Here is a 25,538-nt window from a genome sequence, read left to right as displayed (position 1 = left end):
TTTCGCTACATATTACTTTATTGTATCCAGCTCCGCCAGTCAGCAGTTACAGGTGTGCATCTACTTTTTCTTATATTTCCAGTTCAATCTTATAACAATATCCTTCAGATGATAAAAATGTCCATCATACATATAGCATTGATATGAAAATACTGACACTCTTTATTACAAATCTACATCACAGGATTTATCTGGCTAGAAAAAAAAAAAACAATTACCTGATCACTTAAAAATAGTCGACACCAAACATCTGCCTATGTGGTTGTTAATACAACTGTCTCGCTGTCACCAAAAATAATTCACAGTATGAGAAAATAAAATAGAAATAGTGTTTAATTAAACATTTTTTTTTTTTAGCAGAGATTCTCCTGAAGCTTTAAACAGAGCGGTGAAATCTATAGAAATTAATTCTAAAGAAATCTCTACTGTACCTTGAGATTTACGACCAAAAACAAAAAAGAAATGATCATTTATACAAACAACAAAAATATCTGTTATAAAAATATAATAGCATAAAATGTGTACAAAGAAAGAAAATATGAAGATTACAGAATAAATAAACATTTTTTGATGTAGTTACAATTCCAGTGTCCTGTGCTGTAGTTCAGAAATAAAGCTGATTATAGAATTCCATTTAGAGTATGGTTCATTGCTATGCTTAGTGCTGGGAATGCTGCATTTTGTGGACCACACACAAGGCCAAAAACATCAAACGTAGTAAGTACCCTGTGCTGTTATAAAAACATCTTTTAATCAGTCATGGAATTTCACAATCTAAAACTCTCAGATCGTAAACACGGCTACAAATTATGGACATAATAAGCGTAGCGTCAATTTAAATGAATATACTTTCACTTGCATAATTTGCTAAAAGTGACAGTGTGGACCATGGCTTTATGTGCAACAGTAAAATAAATGCTAAAGTAAGACTTAGCACTTCAATAAGGAGAACAGATGCTTAAAAGTCCAGAGCATGTGCTCTCACTTCACAGAGGGAGTTTGCAACAGAAATGGACGTACTGTTTATGGTTCCGTCTGGAATTGAAAGGGTTTCAATTCAATTATTTTAGGATATTATTCTAAAAACATTTGAAATATTAGACCAAAGGAGGCTAACTTTGAAGATTTTTTAAAAACAATAAAAAACCACCAACATTTCAGTACCACCTGGAACCACCAGAGGGGGTCATTTTTCCCCCAGATGACATTTAAGACTTTAGTGATCATTAATTCATTATTTTGTGCTTACTCGTGTTTTTACTGAAGTTTATGAGTCAAACTGAGGTGTGAAGTATATGAACTGGAAAAATATTACTGTATTTTACCAGATTGTTCTATAGGACACCATTACAATGTGTGCACCCTTCAAAAATCAATATATTTATCATAATTATTCCAGAATCTGAGCAGAAATGTCACTTTGTATTGCTGAGTATGCATCCTTTCAGTTTCAGTGAGGCATAAATCCACAGTAGATCCTCTGTGGATCTACTTTTATATCACCATAACACTTTCATTTTAGTCATTTACTTCTGAGATGATATAGACTTTTTAAAATAAAAAAAAAAACCCAAACAAGATACTGGAGGTTAAATTGAAGAGAATTAAACAAAATGGAGAACACAAAGACAGGGCAAAAGTGGCTCCTTTGGTGGTTCTTAGATTATCATCATGTGGTTCATATGACGGCACGACCTCACCTTTAACAAAGAGAGAGAGTTTGTGTCAGCTGTACCTGCAGCTGTGTGTTCAGCGGTGACTCAACCTCAGCAGGGACACGGACGCGTCATCTAGCTCACCTCAGAGGTTGTGTTTGCCAACATGGTTACAGCAACGCTATTTCTGGACCGTCAGCGCGCTTGTCGATATATTACAACTGAATGGAAATGGGGGATTTGATGGGAATGCTGGCAAATGGCAGACGAGTTAGAGAAAATCCTGTTTGTAAAACTGTGTTAAAAAAAAACAACAAAAAAAACCCCACTAATCTAAAGTCCATTTCTGGAAGCATTTGGGCATGTTTTGAATCATTATCATACACACATTTTTGTGGTTTACACTTTCAGTCCTGGAGTCGTGACGCGTCCATGCTAACATGCACTCCAGATTAGAATTTTATTTATTGGGAATTTTTTTTTTTTTTTTTTTTTGGGACTCAAATTTTGGTTTCTTTTTCATTTCGATCTGTTTAACTTAAGGCTGTTCAAACATCTTCACCAATGGCGCTAAAAAGTGTATCCACATCTTTATGAAGTCATGGCATGATTTAGAAAATGGCTGAATAATCTTAAATATATTGATCCATAAAGAACCATGAAAATCACATTCACATTATTTTACAAGTCAACCAAGTGGCAGAGGAAAGAATCATGAGAAGCAGGAGTGCAATATGAAGGACAGATTGTGTGATTCAGTCACAGATATCTTATTTTGGAGTTAATCACCACTCAAAATTGGTCTTCTAAGGAAAAAATAATCTCCATGAATAGAAGTGAAAATAAAGCAGGTTTAAGAGTAAAATGTTTTCACTGAGGCCATCTAATAATAATGATAACCTTCTTTTTGCAGTCGGTGACACTTACAATGAGGTACAAAAAGGAAGAAGGATAATAACAGTGGTTAAAACGATCAAAACCACGACTTGCTAGGTTGCTGGAAAGTAGTGTTTACCATTTGAATGAAGTAAATGTAAATAGATGAAAAGCAGGTGATTGGAGGCAATTGTCAACTAATAACTGAGCCAGAGAGAGTAGGGGTGCACTGATAAATCGGCCCTGATTTCCTTAATTTTGGGAGATCAGCAATCAGCAGATATTTGCAAAAGAAACTGATCTTACTCGCCAATTTTATCTAAAAAATGGTATAGACCAAAATCGGAATTGGTGAATCCTTAGCAAAGAGTGTTTGTAATGCCATGGAGCCAACTAGTTCACTGAAAATATTTGAAGACCAAATGAGGGTGTTGAGTTTACCAGTTAAAAAGCTAAAACCCGTGAACTCTACTGGTTTCGAGATGAACTGGAAAGCAGCTGTGGCTCTGTGTTCCTTCTGATCACCACTATGGCACTCCAGCGTGATGACTGGCATGTAGGGAGCAGCATACGGTGTGGTGTTTCACGTTCAACACATACACGTCTAACTGTGCTCCTCAGATGAGGCCACTGAATGCGTTTGAGACGCTGCTGCACCTCACAGTGATCAGTGTATTGAAACCCAGTCTACAGCGTGATGACTGTGCCCTCCTCCTCCAGGTTCCGCCTCTCCTTCGCTCTGTCGGGGGACGGCGTGGTGGAACTGGCGTTGGTGTTGGTCAGAGATCCGCCGCTGCCACGCAGGTTCCCGTTGGCATTTATGGAGAAGGCAGAGCCGGAATTGGCGGCAGTGGTGGTGCGAAGATTGAGGTGCGGTTCATAGCGAGGCAGAGACGGCATGCTGTAGTTCGACGGAGTGCGCTGAATGGTCTCCGCCTCGCCCCCCACTTCGATCACCAGGTCCTCGTCGTCTTCGTCGCTCTCCAGCTCCCCAACAGGGAAGTTCTGGATGATGTGTGTCGGCCCGGCGGTGGCAGCTGCGCCTTGGGGTACATAGCCATGGTAACTGGCACCACTGTCCGACGAACTACCAGAGGCAGCGCCGCCGCCTCCTCCACCGCTGCGAACGACATTGTTCCGCTGATTGGCAGGCTTCACGGTGATGATGAGGTTGTGGCTGTTGGCAATCATCATGTCCGTCACCTGGTCCAGAGACTTGCCCACCACCTCGATGCCATTCACCTCCAGAACCTCGTCGTTGACAGCCAGCAGGCCTGTGCTATCAGCCAGGCCGCCAGGCACCAGGCGGGAGATGAAGATCCCTGGGACCTTCTCCAGGCCCTGTGGAGTCACTCGCACGCTTGAGCCGTCGCGGATATAGAAACCCAAGGGCTTCTCCTGACCATGCTTGTACAGACGGACACGCCTATGCGTCTCCGGGAGGATGTCCACGTCGATGATGGACGACACAGGGCGGAAGTCTTTCGGGAGGCTTATGATCACTGGAGGCTTCTTCTTGTTGGGGTCAGGCCGCAGAAGAACCGCCGAGAGCACCGTATTCTTCTTCCTGGTCAGTGAGTCTGTACCAAATGTTGTGTAATCAGCTTCCTCTGCAAAACACAAGAGAGAGGAAGTAAAAAAAAAAATAGGTGAAGTAGAGAAGAGGAAGATGGAGGGCAAATAAAAAGTTCCCAGTAATCAAGTGTCGTTTTGTAGCACAATCATTAACACAGTACCTATGTTAACTTCAGTTGTTATAAAAATGCCGTGTATAGACAGTACAGACCAAAAGTTTGGACACACCTTTTAATTCAATGAGTTTCCTTTATTTTCATGACTATTGACATTGTAGATTCACACTAAAGGCATCAAAACTATGAATAACACATGTGGAAATATGCACTAAACAAAAAAGTGTAAAACAACTGAAAATACCCCTTATATTCTAGTTTCTTCAAAGTAGCAACCTTTTGCTGTGATCACTGCTTTGCACACACTCTGCATTTTCTTGATGAGCTTCAAGAGGTAGTCACCTGAAATGGTTTTCACTTCATAGGTGTGCCCTGTCAGGTTAATAAGTGGGATTTCTTGCCTTATAAATAGTCATGAAAATAAAGAAAACCCATTGAATTAGAAGGTGTGTCCAAACTTTTGGTCTGTACTGTATATGTCAATAAATGACTATCAAATTTTACTCTCTAATTTAACGACTTGTAAGTTGCCCTATGTCTCTTTAAGACGCTACTGCTCTGTCTGAAATTCTGCCTTCAGGAAGTCATCACAACAGCACTCCTCTGTTAACCCTTTTACAATGTTTTTACCAAAATTGTTCTGACAGTAGCTCCTGTAATGAGTTCATCAGATGTGCAGCACCACCAGGTGTTTGCTAATTGCTGCTGGCTGGTCTGAAGGAGCTGAGTGGGGGAGGTGTGGAGGCAGGGTCGAATGGTTGTCATGAAAGATTAAAGAATTTCTAAAACATGCATGAAAGAGTCAAAGCAACACAAACTAAAAAAAAAAATTTGATTTTACATAATACTGCCCCTTTAAGGCTGCCACACATGAAACAGCTTCTACGCCTGACATTCTGTTTCATCATGTAATTTGAGACCAATTCATTTATTTATTTTTTGCTCTCAGCCTGAGGCATTGCTGGAAGAGGGATTCTGACTGCTCCCGTTGGGTCGCACTGATGAAAAAGTCCACTGCAGCCAACAAGTTGCTTGGCAAGTCGACTTTTGAAAATCGGGTTTTTCCATCTTGCTGAAGCCAAAAATGTCCCCTCCTTATGCTGCATCGAACCATGCAGGTGCATGTGGTGAGCAGATATTCTGCATTATTTATTTACCAAGCATATGGTTGGCTTGGCAGATTGTTCACATGAAATTTCTATTCTAACTGATGAAAAATCATTCAGCAAACGGTGACAATCTCATGAATCATTAGCGTTGTTGTGATGTGAAAACTCAATACTGACACTGGAGAAAATGTTCAATCTCATTTTAGGTACTACATAGTAGAAATGCACAGAAAAATCTTAAGGCTGACCAGAAAGTGAGCATTACTGGCTTGATCAGGTAGCCGGAAACTCAAAAAGCCATTTCTTTTCTATTCAATGAATGAACATACCAAGTTGCACCAAAAGCAACAGATTGGGAGCACCTGATTTACATGGCAAAAGCTGAAATAATACCAATAACTCTGAAGAATTTTGAATTAATGAGTTTCAACAACATTAAATATTCCTTTGAGATTAACAAAGTATTCTTGAATTTGAATTTAAGATGATGGAAGAAGACTCGAGGGCTTTTATTAGTATCAGTGAGGTGTTTAAAAATGAAGTCAGAGGATGCAGACAGGTTGGAAGCAATTCAAAAGGAAACCGTTTTAGTTTATTTCAAATCTTGCAGAGATAATTTTCATTTATACACAGGTCACATTGTTGGAAGGACTGTTGCAGTAAGAAGGTCCTGGGTTTGAATCCCAGTTGGATGGATGAATTACTGCCAAACGTTTTCTGCATATTTTGGTTTAATTCCAGACAGAGGCTGGTGTTAACTCATCGCTAGAGAAAGCTGAAAATATCAACTCTATGTAATCATTTTGTTTTTTGATTGAAATGTCAGTCAACTGTTTTACAATGGCACAAGTATGATTAACAGCACCAAGACCCGCCTCTTGGCTATGATTGGTTGTCTCTGATCGAGCGGTATATGACAGTAGGACTACGGGGAGAAGGCAGAGGAGCTTGAATTTTTCACAGATAAACTCTCATATTATACTGTTGTGACATTGTGACACATTTAGCAGTAAAAAACAAATTAACATTACATACTAAAATTAGTTATTAAAGAAAATTCAGAATCTTATCTAATTAGCATCAGCACGTGAAAACTTAGCAGAAATTGGAGCTCTAGAATTGACAAAAACTCTGAATCTCTACTCAATAGATATAAAATGTTCTTGATTAATACCTGACTACACATTTTTTTTGACAATATTGTCGCATTTGCAGATAATGCAAAAACAAGTGAATTTACTACAACGTTATCATGAACAACTCACATTGATCCTAAAACCACATCTATCCATTAACTACCCATTTATTTGAAAAGAATCTGAATCAAAGATCAATATCTGCTGCAGATCACATCCTCAAACAGAGTTAAACTGGTACGTCATGGACTCTAGAAGAACGGATGCACCTGAAATCACTAAGTGACACCACTACAACCCTTTACTGTTAATTAAAATAAACAAACAAAAATGGCCAGTTTATTTACTGTAGGTGAATTTCAGAAAAAGAGGAACAAAGAAAACAGAACTCCCTCCAACTATTTTGAGTTGTGGTTTAATGCTTGTATGAGTCTAATCCTTCTGTGGTTTCCTGGAATCATCTCCTATTTGTTCATGTTCCAACAATTTACTGAAGATTTTCTGCAGAATTAAGACATTATTGAGTGAGCTGAGCTGATCGGACAGGGTAACGCTCCCCATTTCTGGGAATTTCATATTTTTAGGCCAACAATGAACCCCTCTGACTGGTTTGGACAGAACAAAAAGTGTACATCCTGAACCAAAAACACTTTCAAAGCATCATAAAAGAGAACTGCTTTTCAGGGCACAGTGTACGCTATCAACAAACTACAGCGGAGCATGGCTTACAGAGGAAGAAACTGAACCTTGAATCTAATAGTTAACTAGCATGTAACAAGCAGCTAAACATTAACATCTGTGTGATTGGTCGTGTCATTAACGTCCCGCTGGGTTTTAGATGTTATTTTTACCATTTTCCTTTGAAAAGACTTCAAAGTTTTTCACTCTCTCCATTTATGGGACTCAGCACGATCCAATTTAGATGCAGGAGCTCTATAAATAGAGCGTTAGTGACACTTTTTTGAATATCTGCCTCCTCTCCGAGTGTGTGAAAGCAACCTCGAAAGGTATCCGCTCTGGTAGCTGATGAAAATTCCAGCTCTCAGGTTCTGACAGCTGAGCACCACTCCCCGCTCCATCCCGAAACCAAAACAAAGGATCGATTGTCCCGAGAAAGCGCTACCGGTTCGCCTTTCAGTTCCCACAAGGCACGAGTTTAACGTATTCGCACCTCTGATATCTTAAAAAGCCGAAACGTACGAATGTGTCATCTGCAAATTCTGCAGGATTCTAGTGTTTAAACGACTGACCGCTGGCTGTTTGAACACACAAACACATCTTTCCTCCATCGCTGCCACAAGGCCTTTTCGGTCAGAGCGGTCATGCGTGTGAGAGGGCCTGCGCTCTACATCTCGTTTCACTTTTACCAGTCGTCTTTTCATGTGAACCACCCGTCTGTGACTGGCATATGAGAGACCTGACCGTCAGTGATGCTCACACACTCCAAGCAGGACCAGATGACATGAATTTGGGTATCTCCAACACTCTCTCACTGCACAGCTCAGCTCTTAAACACTTCATGTCTACGAACTCGACACCATGAAAAACAATAATTATTTACTTTATAGCTGGCTAGAGCACAGCATTACCTGGTGAATTCTAGAGGAAGGTTACTAAATGATATGAACTAAATATATATGAATCCTTATGCTAGTTATTAAAGCCTAAAACCAATCTGACAATCAGTTTTCTTATTCACAGGAAGGTCTAAGGGTTCACGCCATAAATTAGTTTGCCTTTAGTCACTCAGTACTTGGTAAACACTACAAAGGTTGACTGTGGTGTGCTGCACAGTGACTGTACAGGTATGTGGTATATTTAGCCAATAATTAACCTGCACAGTCATAGAGGAACTATAAGAGGGAAGAAATAAAAGGTTCCCTATTGTCAACCAGTATTTTAGAAAGTAGATCTACTTAGAGACTAGCATCAGCACCCTCATGTTTTTCTGTTGGTTACAAAGGCATTTTGAAATATTCTACAACCCTTGCAAAACCCCATGAACGACAGCTTTTAGCAGTGAACTTATAGCAGCTTTCTGGCTGACCAGCGATATTTAAAAAGCCCGATTTGCTGATCCAGATTTTAACTGTTACAGATTTTCCTTTGTCTGAAAAGACACTTAAGGTTAGACATGATTGCAAAACATTAGAATTTTGAGTTTTACTGAAGTGGCATAGGACACACTATAGGCAGTGTCTTCATACTTAATTCAATCTGAAGGAGACGTTTTGAAGTGATGTTCTGAGAAGACATTAAAATTAATAGTTTCCTTACCGTAAGCAGACATTTGTAACTACTGAAATTTGCCATTTTTACACTTTGTCAACCAAGAGGTATTCCATTTTACTTCCACGTTGAGCTATTGAATATGGGAATAAATGAGAATTCAAGTTAGTGTTTGAATATACAAAAATTGAGCCAGAATTACAAACCAGTAAAGAAACTGGTTTATACAGGTTTATAAAACTGCATCAAAACCGGATTTAATATACATTTCCTTCATAAAACAAGCTCATAAGCATCCAGTGACTTTTACTGTATGCATGAAAATGACTTCCAAGTCAGGAATTTTTGCCTTCAAGCCATATTGTATTGTGTTTTACTCCCCATTGTGAGTCATTAGCCTTGGTTAAAAGGCCAAACTGAAATCATGATTAACCCAGGGTTATTTCTGAAAACAGCTCAGTGGGTTTCCTTTGTCACTCTGTGGGCTCAAGCCAGTAATACCAACAGAGACCTGTGGTAGTTGCTGAATTATGGTCCAGCACGCCGCACCGGTTAGGTATTCCAGCAATTCAGTGGTTGTTTTGACTTCCCACCATGTGAATGGGGTTAGTGAGGAGGGAAGAAACCACATCAATGGAGGAGAAAATGACCCCCGGGGAGGACGCATGAGGGGGCGCTCAGTTTTTCTTTTGCTGTTTCGTGTTTGTCACCTGGATGTATAGTTGTGTTCAAAATAATGGTAGCGCGTAAACAAGTAGAGTAGAGCTCAAAATCATTGTATTTCCACAAATGCATTGTGGAAATACAATGCATTTGTATCTATTCCGAAGCAAAATAAGAGGAAAAAGAGAAACTTTATTTACACTGCTTGCCGTTCACTTTACAAACTCAAACATTTGCTGTGTAAACTGAATAATGCATGAAGACTTACTAACTTCCCACTCAACCACAGAAGAACAGATGTGCTTCTGCTTCACATCTGTGTACTATGCAGGTGACCAACATGTGAACAGGTAATTCCAGCCCAGCACCTGGAATTACCAGGTGCTGGGCCTTTCTTGATTTTGCCTCAGAAACATGTTTGAGGTCACATGCAGCTTTTACAGCGTAGTATGAGAAACACCCCTATAGCTGAGCCACTTTACTCAGCTTACTTTGGGCTTGAAATTTGTTAAGTCCAAGTGAGTAAATAAATATTATTTTTATTCCCTTTTTTATTCCTTTAGTGAATGTTCAATCATCTGTAGCAAAGACTACATCAGCAGCTAAAAAAATCATTTTAACACAAACATGTGACAAGCTCAGCCCTTTCTGCTGGACCTAACATTAATAATCTAGTGATTATTTTTTGGGATTCACCAAGTAATTTTGCATAATTTGAAACTGGTGATGCTAAAACTATGACACTTGAAGATTTTAGGGTAAAACATATTTAGAGACAACGGTTTACTTTTTTATCTCAAATGCAAAATGTGTATATATTTTGTACAGTTTTGGTTTAATTATGGCACAGTCTTTCAGCAAATGGCCTTTTATTCTGTATGCTCCCGTTAACAATTAATCAATTATTAAATGAGTTGATGATTATTTCAATCATCGATTCATCACGATTAATCATTTCAGTACTACGCCGTTCTCATTTCAGTTTCCATTCCAGATCATTTTCAAACTACTTTTTAACCAAAGTACGCATCTATGAAAAACACCTGGAAAGACCAATCTTGTCCACATTAAACACAGATAAATGTACTATAAGCAACATGTTAAACATTCTCTGTTATTCCTGTACAAGAGCCACACAATGAATGACCTCACTGATCGAACGCCACACTGCTATTACCTCTTTCAATTAATGATTCAGTTACACAGAATGCCATAGGAAATTTTGCTATGTAAAAATATAATTTCTACCAAACTCCGATTAATCTGGTTAATGGTGTTGGATTGCCATTATCTTGAACACAAGTGGATGCCTCCTCATATTCAAATAACTGCAATATTACCCAGTAATAGATCCTATCTACACTCTGGATGAACCTATATAATGAGCTTGACATTAAAAACAAACACCTTTTACTAGATCAAATCAGCTGAATGTCCTGGTATTTGGATCCCACAACAGAAACTGCCTTGTAACTTAAAAAGTATAAACAATAAAACATGAACATGTAGTGAGAGCATTAATAGTTTATGGGGTAGGAGTTTATAAGTTTCGTACTTCTTCCTACTCCTTTTCGAGCATGTTACGATTATTGTAGTACAAAAATCTGTGTCTTTTGCATTCCTTGTTTATATGTGTGATTTTCTACTTCTATCATCTTCGAAGTAAAACAAATTCAATATACTTTCTGCTCCAGCGATGCATTCATGCATCCACTTTCTCTCGGTACTCTCATTACAGCCACTCCTTAAAATCTACTTTGCTGCTGGTATTGAGTATCAAAACTACAATGATCCAGAGTGATAAGATGCTTTCTCTGCAGCAGAATTATCTCTAGCAATAACTCTAATGAGCCATTATTTCTCACTACCTGTCATTCCGGAAGCTTGACACTACTCCCAGGTTTCACCATGACCAGGAACACACACGCAGAGAACCGTTATCACAGCTGCGACAACTGTAGCTTTTTAGTTAATATTTTAGCTAAAAATACATCAGCTTGAACAGAGAAGCTAGAACAATCTGCTGAGTAACATTAACAAAAAACAGGAGTGATGAGAAGCCCAACAGAGTAACAGCTTGAAGCCTGATAAACATGCAAAGCCTCGCAAACGCATTCATTCCCCTTCAACCTTTTCATGCAGGTCTTTAAAAAGCCTGACCAGCTGATTCCAATTTCAGCCTTTACTGATTTTTTTAGTCTGAAACGTTTGTAAATATAGCAACAAAGTCACTAAATTGGGAGTAGCAGGGTGAATATTTTTAATTGTGCATGTGCAGAATGTCATGCAGTATTGTTTTTTTTTGTTTTGTTTTTTTACCAGTCAATTTATAGTCAGAATTGGTAAATAGTTCATCCATGAACATTAGCAAACAAAAAGCATCATGAGAACCAAAATGTCCACCTAAAGTGACCTGCCTTGATAAAAAGAGCAATAACCAAAGGAGCAGCCATGATAACACTGAAGGGAAAAATCAGTTGAAAGAATAACGGATAATAATTGTTCATGTACTTCACAAATCCAGCCCTCATGGAAGAAAGTAGGGTTGGACGATATGGCTGGAAAACATGTGATGCAAGCGTTTCATATCAGTTGATATTGATAATTAATGATTAGTTTTTTGTTTTAAATATCTAAAACACAGTCAGATCTAAAGTTCTCAGACCAACATTAATTACTCCCAAGGTCGCTGAGTGAGGGAACGAAGGATAGTGGCATAAACTTTCCTATTTTTAGTCCAGTTTTTAGTCCACGCTGTTTTGTATTTTTATGCAGTTATGAGGCATGGTGGCAAAACCTAAACCTGCTGCTGCTCAAGTTACTCTGTAATTTCTGCACTCTTTTGTTACAGCGAGTGACTTAGTTGGTGCAACCAGCCTTGCTTAGCTCAAGGTTGGACAGCTAAATTCTTTCCTCTGTCTACATCCTTCAGAATGCCGTACTGAGGTACTGGATCAGAGTTCAGTGAATATTCTATATATTGAGAATTGAAAATTCTATCAAACATATGTATCACGATATATATTGTTATAAATTTATTGTCTAGCCTTAGAAGAAAGCTGCAGTAGAAAGAAAGCTGAAAGAGGACCTATTTATACTTTTACTGCATACCCTGAGGACAACATTATGGTGGCGGCGGCGGCATTAAGATACACGGATGTTGTTCTTTTGTCTGGGGAGACGCTCACCTTCCAGCAGGAAAATAACATGAAACAGCCAGAGCTACAATAGAAAGATTAATACCAAAGAATATTTATGTGTTAGAATGGACCAGTTAAAATCCAGGCTAAATTAGCAAAAAATAAGATACAAAAGTCACATAGAAAAATAAAAGGTTGAGGAAAAGCTATTTAGTATATTAACATAAACACACTGTGTTCACTGTTCATGTAATTCGTTTGAAATAGCCAAATATAAGACATCAGAAGAGCATGATGAACTAAAAACAAGCAGACTGTGAGGTTCTGGAAACAGTCAGGGTTGTTGATGACAAGCTTGGATGTTCACTACTCAGCCGGTGTCATGATGTTCCTAACACGGGCTGATACGAGAGGAGGAAGAGGAGGAGGAGGAGGAGGAGGAGGAGGAGGAGGAGGAGGAGGAGGAGGAGGAGGAGGAGGAGGAGAATGTGTGAGAGTGTGCGTGTGTGTACTTTCACACAGCAGAAGCAAAGGTGGAAAACAACACAATACAGGACAGAGACAGAAACAAATAATACGAAGAGACAGGAGAGCTGGAACACTGGGATGGTGAATAAATAAAAATGCTTTCAAAGGGGTAAATTCCAGAACTGTTACTATTCCTGGTGTGGTAAGCATACCTCCCAGATAAAAGAGCCTTAATGCTGCTGATAGGAGGAAGAAGAAGAAGTAGTTGAAGAGGGAGGTCAAAGAGAGTCCTGAGACGAGGCGGCGGAATAAGGCTAGCAGTTTTACAAACTGAAGCAGAGCGCAATGGACCGATGTGAAAAGGTTCACCCGACTGCTGGCGATGTGAGGCCAGAAAGTCGCCATGAGTAACTAGGCTGGCACCGAGGAATTAGACCAAATGTATTATTTAAGACTCCTCATCAGTAAGACTGATCATCCTGCTTCCAGGCCTCCTGATACAATGTCAGACATAACTTCTCAATTACAATCATCAGTCTTGTCTTATTATCTTTTAATCTAGTTGGGAAAAACCTGAATAAAAATCCGAACTTGATAGAAAAGGACTGCACTGTAGGAGCAAATACAGAATGACTTAAAAGGGCTTAAAAGAAATGCATTTTTTCACCAGTGTGCACTTGAAGGAACAGCACGTTTTGAACATTTTAGGCCGGCTCTGTTCCCATCTTGTCACTGCGGTATGAAGCAGTTCCATCAATTTGTTTAGTGCTGACAGAGACATTTTTGCTTCCTGCATTGGCTCCTGTCTTCCTTTCCCATCAACCTGTCCCTTGGCCACTCTGGTCCACCTCTCAGCAGAAACATTTCTGCTTTCAGCTGATCCAACAGATTCCTATTTTGGCTTTCTTCTCCATCTTCTCTCGATTTGGCCATTTTTTCTGTAATTACCTCCTTCTTTGGCACCTACTGCAGTGTTTTAAATGGATTCAATTCAGAAGCACTTTACTAATTGCAGAGGAAAATTAAATGTTATTCCAACATTAATGTCCTCTTTCTGTGTCTGGCACAGATAAACCCAGTCTGTAACCTCAAGACAACCCTTCAGGACTTCTTCAGCTTAGTGTGACCACTTTCTCACATTTCTCTTTGTTACAGGTCGCCACTGAACAAGGGATTTATATTTTGAGCAGAGAAAAATAATGTGACATGTTAATAGCCACCTTCTATTATGATAGACTACATAAAGGGTTTGAAAAGAAATTAGATGAATTCAATTTGTAAAACAAATTAAACTCTTAATTTACAAATAATGTAATTATTTGACCCTAGTCTGGGGAATTAGTGGAAGCAAAATGCTTTCTGCCAAAAATTAACAGAAGTTAATCAAAAACTGGTAACTAGTCTGCATAATTACTAGAATTAGTTTACTATAACTTAGTGGCAGGGCTTTAACTGGATGCTGTGAACCTTAAGCAGAAAGTGTCCCAACAGCAGAAAGGCAACAGTGTTTGGGAAGCTGCTTGTCTGAGCCTGCTGACTATGGAGAACAGCCAATCAGATGAAACATGCTGGAACAGCGTGCAGAAAGAAATTCGTAGATAAGCATATCAGTTATTATGCCGCATATCAAAATAAGCACGACACCATGTCCACAGGGCAGAAGAAATGAGTTTTAATTAAAGCTCAGCAAGAAGTAAATCTGTCAACTCGACTGTCTAAAAAAGCAAAAACAAAACATCATCTTCACATCTGTTCCTATCTGAATCCAACAAATGTAATGAAAGCTAAACAATTCCCTCTTTGACTGCTTTATTTGCAACACCTGAGATCATCAGTAAAATACACAACACAGACTTTAAGTTTCAGCTTGTGAAATGGAAAGGAGCTCTCCAGCGACAGTTCATCAGTTGTCGTTTCTAACATGAATCTAAGCAGACATGGTTCAGCAGTCTCTCGTCACACATCCACCTGACATTGTGGGCATTCCTTCATGTCTTCTGGCTCTGTACAACGTCCAGCTCACTCACTACCTCTGTCCTTCCTTCATCACTCCATCATTCGTCTTGCTCTCCAGATTATCCCTTATGAATCGTTTGTGATCAAGACTTTCCTTTCTACAACCACGCCCTAAACCTCAGCTTTACCTCTTACCGCAGCTCAAATTGGATTTTCTTACAGCAACCCCTTTTTCCTTCCTGCTCTAACTCATTCATCTTTTCAGAGCTAAAAGAACTCAGCAGCCTCCTAATACCCCTGTATCCCATCTGCTCCCTTTCCTCCCTGCCTCCATTTTCTTGCAGTTTGAATAAAGTTTCAGTAAGTCAGGTATCAGAGAAGAAGGAGTAAGTTCTCAGCTTTTTGTCCTCCTTTTAAATCTCTCTCCATCAGTCTCTCTTTGTCCGTTTATAGCCCTTGTTGACTGAGCCATGCTCTGAAGCTCAGGGTCCGGTCTGGCCTGCTGTCTTGTCTAATCTACCCAGTGGACGTGATCAGACGCTAGCCACATACCACCCATAACGCCTCCACCTCCTCTGCTTCCCCGTCTCCCTCCCACTCTTCATTTCTTCCCCTTTCTCTCTCCCACCCACCCTATCTTGGGCCTCTCTCTGCATTCTTCCCTCACTAATACTATTCCCACTATCCTGCTCCCCCCCTCTTACCTCCTGGTGCATTCCTATCACACTTAAAGCTCCCTCGCTCTCGTCTCGCTGCATCACTAATTACACGACTTACCAAAACAAAGCATTCTACATTACTCCTGCTTTAATACTGTTTACTCTGCCTCCCGTCCATCCCTCAGTCTTTCTCATTAGCTTTAAGATATGCACCGCCTCCTCCACACATTCCTCCTCAAGTGCTCTGAATCCTTCGTTCCCTCACTCAGCATCCTTGGGAGTAATGAATGTTGGTCTGAAAACTTTAGATCTGGAGGTGGAGTGGCTGATTTCCCTTGCCTTGTCAGAGTGTGCTACTTAGGGAAGGAGCATGGATTTTACACCTGCCACTTTCATGTCCATCCAGCTTTAAAGATTTCACCCGATCGCACCACGACGGACTTTGTTGTGCTTGTTTTGTCCGTTTTCACCTTTATTCTATTCTATTATGCTCTGTAAATGTGAATTTTTCACTCCATTTGTGTCACTCTGCTTCTACATCGTTGCCTCTCAACAGACTTGGTGCGTGGCTTTGTTTGTGTACTGAAACCGCAATGTACATTCCCGCCACTCTGACTCTTGCATGTATTTGTTATTAACTCCTAAGGCATTCTCCTGAGGGACTGTGAATCCAAGCATTCCTGCCCTCTGCTTTAAGGAGCAATGGTTATGATTTCACCGTCATCATTCACAACTCCTCCTTTTGCTTGCTGATGGCCAGGTTGAAATTCATGTGACCAAACAGCCAGGTTTTAATTTTATCAGGCAACAGGACATCTCTCCAGAAGCTAACATATTTGTCTCTGAGTAGTTATAAACAGTAATTTGGCTTTTTATATTGCTTTGAAGTAATGGTTTCTTCCAAGCTGAGTGGCTTTTTAGTCAGTGTTGGTACAGCACTCGCTTCAGTGTGGTCAATTTAACTCATTTTTGTTCTGGAGTTAATGTATATTTTGTACAACAACACTGATACACCAATGGGCAGATCAGTAAAGCTTGGTGGAATGAAAAAAGATGGAATCAAACCCACCGGGCTGCTATTTCCACGAAAAGTGATAGCTAAAAGTGATAAAATAGTGTTTATAATTGCATGCAAGTTTTTGAACACATCAACGTGGTAGCTTCGTAGATTTTATATACTTAAAATAGTCACATTTTCATGACTATTTATATCCATAATTCATTTAAGTGTTTTTCTAACTAGAAAAATGAAGTGCCTATGGTTTAGGTACATCAGAACAAAACAGAAGTCAGACGTGTCAAAAGCGCCCACCAAATGTATTCACAACCCTTAAAGTTTGAAAACGAGCGAGTGTATGAACTAAACAAGCTGAAGTTTATTCTTGACACATAAAAAAAAAATTTATAAGAAAACATTCCCAATACATAGTCTTATTCAGCAAGTTGAAAAAAACAATGTGTCTACTCAAAACAAAGACAAAGACAAAACAAAAACAGAGACTTAAGAAATTTTTTCCTCCCTTTATAGTTTTTGCAGTTTTCCAGACACACCAAGTTTTGACAACTAGAAATTGACATTACACATGTTGGAAGATTAAATGGAAAATCCTTAGAGCCGCTCTAACAACAACAATGCATGTAAAAACTTTTTTTTTTTTTTAACCCCTCCAGGGGGTCTTTTGTGGGCTCTAGAGTCCCTTTTTATGAAGTAGGCTGACAGGAAAGGGAGAAGGAGAGAGGGGAAGACATGCGGTAAACGTCGCCGGGTTCGGGAGTTGAACCCGCGACAGCTGCGTCAAGGACTTGAGGCCTCCAAATGTGGGTCGCGCTAACCGCTACACCACCACGGCACGCCCAGTAAAAACATTTCTGATTAGAACACATCACAGCCAGCTCAGTCATCATCAACACACTCTTTGCACTTTATGCAAGTTTAAAAGTTAGCCCATGTTAACCGTTACACAGGACAACAACAAAACTCTTTATACAAAAAGCAAACGGCCACACACTTGCAGCCTCACATCAGTGTTCAAAATGTCTGCAGAAATGAACAAAACCCATTGATCACCGAGCTCGTGTAAGAAGCCCGAATAAAATAAAACCCAGAATAAAACTAAAAGCCACATCGGGAACAATCCTCATTAGGTGCAAACAGATCTGCACTGAGACTAAACACACACAGATTGTGAAATTGCCAGTTTGAGAATGATAAACAAGCGTTGTAACTGGAGACCGAGCTGTTTATATTTCAGAGCTAAACACATTTCTAAGCCCTCTAATAAGAGTTCACTGCTCCACGAAGGGAGAGGAGCTCTTCACCAATGCTTTGAAGGTTCACTTTATCCAGTAATAACATCACATCTGTCTAAAAGTTTATGAAATTTATAGAAATATGACAAGTGAATCTCAAAGGTATTAGCAGTAGGTTAGGAGTGGATTCCTCTTGTTTGATAAAAGTATCTTCACTAGGACTCAACTGTACCTTTTACATAAAGACACGCAGACAAATTGCCTGGTGACCAATGTTCAGCTTGATCAGCTAATGTCTGCTTCACACAGCAAGATTTTAAAATCGTCGACCAATTGTCAAAACCTAAGAGACCACACATGACAACATATTGGCTATAAGAGGTTTGGTCATAAGGTGTGTGGTGTCGAGTCACTATACAAACAGATTTCAATCACCAACATTCAGATGTCAGACAGAAAATATCGCAAAACGTCTCAAGATGAAATGTTAGTTCATAGTAAACTAACATGGTCGACTGGGAAAAAGCAATGATGGCAGTCTGTGGACAATATTTAACAGAAAATATATAATACAAAGATATCTCAAAAGTACACCAAACTTTACGGTCCACCTTGGCAGTAATTTATTTTCTTTATTTAAAATTCCCCTACACGTCACATTCAACAGGCTGCATTGTCGTTTGTCCTCAGAACACCATACACACTGCGATATCGCTGACTATCCAAAGTGCTGAATATCCCCACTTTTAGATCAGAGCGGTCCTGACTTCCTTCAGAACAAACAAGATCACTCTTAAAGTGGCAGTATTCTGTATTTTACCATCACAAAGTGCCCTTTTAGAGCACAATTAAGTATCTGTTACCTTCAATTGTTATAAAAATGCTCTATGTATCAAACATGATTTAAAAGAAATTTGACTTTGCAATTTAGCACCTTGAAATTGGGCCTCCGTTTCTTTAAAACTCCTACTTTTTCTGAAACTCCGCCTTTAAGAAGTCATCACAACAAGGCTCCTCTGTTAACCCTTTATCAACGTTTTTACCAGCGTTGCACTGAGAAGTAGCCCCTATAATGAGCTCAACAGATGCGTAACTCCATCAGGTGTTTGCTAATTGCTGCTTGTTAGTCTGGAGGAGCTGGGAGCTGGGACCCCCTCCCCCTCTGACGAGGAGCTGTGCCTCAACAGTGGGGTTAGGTCCATCAAGGCGTCTTGCACAGTTGAATGGTTGTCATGAAGATTAAAATATTTCTTAAACATGAAAGAAAGAATCAAGGCAACACTCCAGGTATGCTTGATGATTAAATAACATTATAACATGACGTAAAGCTAAAAAAAAGGGCACTTTATATAATACTGTCCCTTATATACTTATATAAACTTGCATACCACACACAGCCATACCATACCATACATCTCTTAACTTTATCTTAAGGGTCATCTTTATAATCTGCACATCCTTAAGATTGTTGGAAGGGGAAAATCAGGACAAAAATTGGGGAAAAAAAATCTTGCCAGGCTTAATCAGAAACTAAAATATCTCATCTTTTTATTATCAGAGAACTCTCCGTACCCAGACAGGGTCTGGTAACAACAACACTCTTTCAAATGGAAGTTGTGACTAAGGGAAGAAGACTCAAAGTAAGCTACTTGTAGTATCACTGAGGTGTTTAAAAAGAAGTCAGTATTGAATGAATGAAACATCTACAAAGTTAATGTACTGCATCCGCACACTGCCAACTGAATCCTACTGGTGCCTACTGGTAGGGTGAAGAGCAGGGGAGGGTAACAAATCAGGTGGGATAGGAGTGTGAGGTTAATAGGGTCTGTGGGGGGTTGTGGTTGCACTGATGGGCGACGGTTGTTGGTTTTTATTTCAGCGCATGCCTAAGCGCGTGAGTGATGTGCACTCCCTGCTTGGCTCCACCGCCTTGTTTTCATGTTGTTCCGGTGCGTTTATGAACAGCAGTGAACCCAGCGTGGGGCTTGTGTCTGGAGCGTGTAATTCAAATAGCGTCCCATGCAGCGCTACGCACTCCCCTCACTAATCTCCTCCTGACAAAGTGGCTTAGCTTCTATAGGGTTATATGGAGACAGCTTAAACCCCAGCCTCCCTCGGCCACCAGACCCTGGGATCCTCCCAACATTCAACAGGTCACACTTGGAAACTCACAGGGTTAAAAATCCCAAACAGACAGGAAAGTGTTGCAATGCCTGAACATGAGAAACAATAACTTCAAAACTCTCACAAGCAAACCCACTGAAACCTCTCATATATTCTGAAAGCTGAAAATTGTCATGCACTGTAATGGGAGGATTATGAGGGAAGTACATTTGAGTCCTAATTAAAGTAAACAAATACAGATGAGCAAGAAGGATTTCACGACACATGCACACCTGGCATTTTCCATTAAAATCCTGCGACCTTTGACCCAAACCTGATAACAGATTTCAAAACTTAACTTAAGAATAAAACATATGCAGAATTCAATTAAGTATGTAATATATAATTATTCAAAGGATGCACCAATTGCAGTTTTCTGCCGATCACTGGTCTTTATGGTCGATTCTGATGTTGGCCAATAAAATGTTGTATTTCTGAAAAGTCCCTAAATATAGCCACAAACTTGCCAAGTAGGCAATAGTGGGGTGATAATTATAGACTGCGACCTTTGCAGAGTTAGATAAGATCCGAGGAGAAGATCAGTTTTACGTGTAAGTATCTGCCAACTGAAGGAAATTCACCCAAAATTAAGGAAATCTGGTCAGGGAGAGTTGAAAATAGTCATACCAGAATAGTTTTCCTCCTATTTTAAGAGTAATGTTAACATTTTGGAGCAACTCAGCCATAGTCCAGACATGACTCTGATCTGAGATTCATCTGAATCTCCCTCATCTTATAATACCAGTGGAAACATGCAACACGCTAGTCAACAATTCGAAGAGAGGTTTAACTGAAAATAATATTTTTCCCATTATTATTGGTAAGAGTACAACTAATTTTCAACATGACATTTCATTTCATTATTTTTTTCAAAACCGACACTCCTTTTACATCGTTTCATTATTTTTTGCCTAATTTCCTGTCTGGATAAAAAAACATTTCTTGTTTGGTTGACAAATATTTTAATGCTAAATTTGCCAGGAGTTGTGTATGTATGATTTCAAATATGCAACAAAACTATAACTTTTTGACTGTCCAGAGTAAAAGTGTTACGGTTCCGTAACCAGCATTGTATTTCTAAGCTAGGTCATTTAAAAACTTTAAAAACTGAAGTAGGATAAATGTTACCTTTCCTCTGCAGGAAGAGCCTCAGCAGAGGGTTGGCACTCTTGACGGCCTTGAGATAATTGTCGTCGTTGTTGATGGGCAGCAGGTCGCCGTGCACATCGGCGTAGGCCACCAGCAGCTCCACGTTGGGGATGCGATGAACATGCTGCAGAAGGCCATAGAACTCATCAAAGCGGCCTGGCTTCGAGCGATCCAGAGAGAACCGACGGAACTCTGCGCCAAACTGGGACAGGACACACAGGATCACAGCATGAATATTAACATGGATAATATCGGAGAGGTCGGAACGGAGACAAATTCAGAAAAAGTTGTGCGATGAGAATCAAGGGAGTTTTGCTAAACTATTCTGAGGAATTAAACTACAAATCCAGTAAATTACAGGATGCATTCTTATGGAATTTGATTTAAAAAATAAAAATAACACCTGACTTTCAGCATAATAGCAGATAGGGTCAAACTACAGAGGTCTGATCTCATCAGCACATAGAAAGCCTCCCTGCTGATGTTGACGACAAGTTCTGGTTGTTGTGGTTACTGTTGCCCAGGATGGACCAAAAAAAAGCTATGATTCACTGCCAACTTGGACGCTTGTTGCACATTGGTGCACAGCAATGTAGAGATTAAGTTGTAGGACTAAAGTAAAAGCAGTCGGACTTTAGAGCACACAATGATTTTGGTCAGTTTCTACAGGGAAGTCTGGAGAAAAACAGTTAGGATGTTCTGCTGGCTGCTTCAATAGTCTAATTTTTACATCTAAATTTTACCTATCCAGTCTGAATTTATGGCATCAATTAACTGTGAGGAGCAAATGACTGTTGCTCATGTAAAAACATCTAAAAAGAAAAAAAACAACAAACATTCAATTCTCTTTGTCCAATACTGGTAGGCCTGGCGCAATAAGCAATAAATCAGTTAATTGCATGAAAAATTAAAACAAGCTCATTAATTTCCATTTGCAGGATTTATTATTTCTCTTTTTCCACCAAAAACTGGATAACAAAAGGTCTTCAGTCTGGTGCTTTGGTCTCCACTAGCCGTTTTTTTGACAGACAATTTTATTTGCAGAAACTTATGATTCTTTTTATTCGTTGTTTCTGTTGCTTTGTTTATTTATTTGGGATATTTAAAATGTCTTCCAGATCCAGTGTTAGATGTTAATCTGAATTTAAAAGTTATTGGTCTTTGAGAACGTATTCTTGCAGTATTATGTCATTACCATTTTATTACTTGAAAATGGTCACAAAACAACAATATAGACATTTATCACAATAACTACTGAGAATTTCTCTTCCAGCAAGATTTGTTGTTGTGACAAGCCTAGCTACAGGCGACATATTGTTGCTAAAATCTGAAAGTGCTTGTATGAATACAATCTAAACACAGAAATGCTCCAGAAAGATCATTCTATTACAACAATTCTGTTTACAATAAGTTGCAGCAATTTAGTTCATCTACAATTAAATGGTTGTTAACCATATTATTACAGAATGATGTCAAACATGTAAGCATTTAAATATGTCCTCTGTGTGCTGATTATAGGTTTGACAAATTAAACTGTGACCTGTTGGCCAGACAGAGAACCTTATCCCTGTATGTCAGAAAACCTCTTATCTATTTTTTAGCAACCTGAAGCTTTTCATCTGTCTCTACTTGGAACTACAAAGACTTAAGTCTTTCCCTTTTCCCTCAAAAGGTTTCATCATGTAAAATTGCATAGCATTGTGGGAGGCAGCAATATAAACAAATGAATAAACAATTGAGGCTTTTTTTTTCAAAGCATGAAATTCTATGCAACTTAAAAATACAATTAAATATTGTAGAGAATGTCGAATTATGAAAAATACACGTTTCTAGGTATGGACAATATATCATTACATTAGTTCTCTGTGTGTATTAATAATATTCCAAAAGACTGTTTAGAGTTCAACATTTGTTGGTCACAAATTCTGTCACAAGTCCAATATGTTAAGGTCACAGGTTGTTGGAAACAATAATATCATAATCTTAATATGGGTATCCCACCCTACTGCTGAATACATATTTAATGAAGTCAAAAGTAAAGCGGGGTTATTTTTAGACCAGATTAAATGTACCAGGAAATACAACAACAAAAACTCAATTGTTTACAGTGACATAATGTGAAGTTTTATTTGGCCAGTATTGCATGTTGACTTGTGTTACCAACAGCAAGTAAAACATATTTATAATTTTTTTTAAATTGAATACATTTCTTTAATGATTGACTTCAGCCATTGATCTGCCCCTCAACAACAAACCCAGTTATTAATAAGGGACTTTTGGAAAATGTAATTACTCCCTACTGCCCCAAAGTATATGTTTGTGTCTTGAACACCCCATAACTTCTTCTGCAAATTTCTATATAAATACATTTTACATCATATGTAAATTCAATATTCATACAATCACTTTAAAACTTTTCTATTAGTTTTAAAGATCAGACAAATAATAAGCTACAAATCACACAATAAAAAAAATAGTCAAAAACTTCAAAATGGTTAACATAACTTCCCCCCACCCCACCCAACTTATTTTATATGCTCTACTAAATAGGTAAGTTTGACTCCTTATTTTAAGGTAAGAACTGGTATCTTTTTATAGCTACTATGGCACATAACTATAAAAAGATGACAATTGGCCGATTCCGGTCACCTGTCAAGTAATCAGTGCATTTATAAACTTTAACCCTATCAGATTGAGGGGCGCTTCTAAAATGATAAAAAATAATTTGTATTTGTGCCAAAAACTGATGTCATAGTTTGTATAGTTTGTGTCATTGGATTTCAGTAAATAATAGTTTTCGGTAGAATTCCTCAATGTGGGCTACAGACAGGACAGAGCCTACTGCGGAAGGAGCCAGACGAACGCAAGACCAGTGATATCGGTACACGAATAAATAATATTATGGGCATTTAATAAATTGTTTTATTGTAACGCCTTAACTATGTTTCCGTTTGTTGTAAACCCTTTATGAGGCGGCAGCGCGTATATCTCCTAGTAGTTATACAGAACGTAATTGGTACAACTTCGGTGAGAGAGAGCAGGGAGCGGCGGAAGGAGCTATGACAGGTGAAACTAGTTCGCTGCGGAGTCAGCTGACATTAACCTCCACCTTCAAACTTAGCCAGCCCTAAAACTTGGCAAATACAACCACAAAATAGTTTCCTTAAAATGTGTCGAGCTATCAACGAACTCCCCACAGTAAAAACAGAACAACTGCGCGTGTAGCGCAGGTTTATACATCTGTGGTCGGAACATCACAACCTGCTACCAAGCCACTTAGCGGGCTAAATTAGCAGGAGTAATAATGTTAATCACCACAATGAGTTAGCATTACTCACAGAAAAAGTAAAACTGACAATAAAAAGTATATATATCACCTTGCTTTTCACCTCCACGGCACTCAGAGAACGGCTGCTCGGTACTCGGTGGTTTTTGTTCATGTTTCGCTAGCAGCAGGACCATCGACGCCGCCAAAGCCCGCACACTACGCCCTGCTCCAGCCGTCGCCGCCGCTTCAGCGACCGCTGCTGCCACCGCAGAGTGTCCGAAAAAGCAAGTTGTTTTACCGGGACCGCGAACTATCCCAAGAACTCTCGGCTACCACCAGTTTCAGAGGTCTGTGTAGAGAACGGCACAACTGCTGTCAGCCAGCTCGGCTCAGCTGGTGAACTTATCTCCTCTCATAGTTATCTTTTCCGACGTTATCCCAGCGGCAGCCTGCGCTATGACTGAGCTGGCCTGGTCCCTGCCTCCGGCTGCCTGTCTCCTCTCAGGACTGGGAAAGCTGGGTGCTTCAAAATAAAAGCCGCTAACTCTTAGCCAGTCAAAATAAGACTGAACAATAAACCAACGAAGTACACTTAAACTTTATATTAGCAACATAAACTACAATAAAAAGAAAAAAAAACTTTATTTAAGAAATTGTATTTTAATTTATATTACTACCAATTTAAATATCATTATTTATGACATCCCCGAATATAATGATAGCAGTTATGATAAAAATAGCAGTTATGAAGACAGGATGAAATGTGGTTAATGTATACTGCCTTCTTAAATATCTTTTATTTTGTATACATACTAACATGAAAAAAATTACAAATCACAATATGACATAAAAATATTTATTTATAAAGCAGAAATCGTTAACCACATTTTTCCATTCTTAGAGTGCCACCTCCTGGCCAAAACCTACAGTCGCTGCTCTTGACAAAAAATTAAAAAATAAAAAATCACGCAGTGAAGCCCAGTTTGTATTGTGAAGAAGTAAGTCAAATTAAATGAGCTGTGCTTTAATATGCTATGCATAGATTACTATAAACAATTGAAAAACTAGCATATAGTTTTAGTTTTGTGTGAACTCTGGCTTCAGTCCAAAAATATGACTGTCAGGT

The 25,538-nt window shown here is 39.1% G+C and overlaps 1 protein-coding gene across 1 annotated transcript; it reads right to left on the bottom strand.

Annotated features, from left to right (window-relative positions):
- On the bottom strand, positions 1-24,899 carry pard6b (par-6 partitioning defective 6 homolog beta (C. elegans)). The gene is made up of 3 exons (XM_032569137.1): positions 24,522-24,899; positions 21,124-21,346; positions 1-4,141 (listed from the first exon to the last, which is right to left on the bottom strand). The coding sequence occupies exons 1-3, from the start codon at positions 24,582-24,584 to the stop codon at positions 3,219-3,221; spliced, it is 1,209 nt and encodes a 402-aa protein (XP_032425028.1). The 5' UTR covers positions 24,585-24,899; the 3' UTR covers positions 1-3,218.
- Positions 24,900-25,538: the final 639 nt, after the last annotated feature.

The sequence above is a fragment of the Xiphophorus hellerii genome, chromosome 1 (assembly GCF_003331165.1).
Source record: "Xiphophorus hellerii strain 12219 chromosome 1, Xiphophorus_hellerii-4.1, whole genome shotgun sequence".
Lineage (NCBI taxonomy): Eukaryota > Metazoa > Chordata > Actinopteri > Cyprinodontiformes > Poeciliidae > Xiphophorus > Xiphophorus hellerii.
Note: the sequence above shows the minus strand (reverse complement) of the source record. Positions and strands in the feature narration are given on the sequence as shown.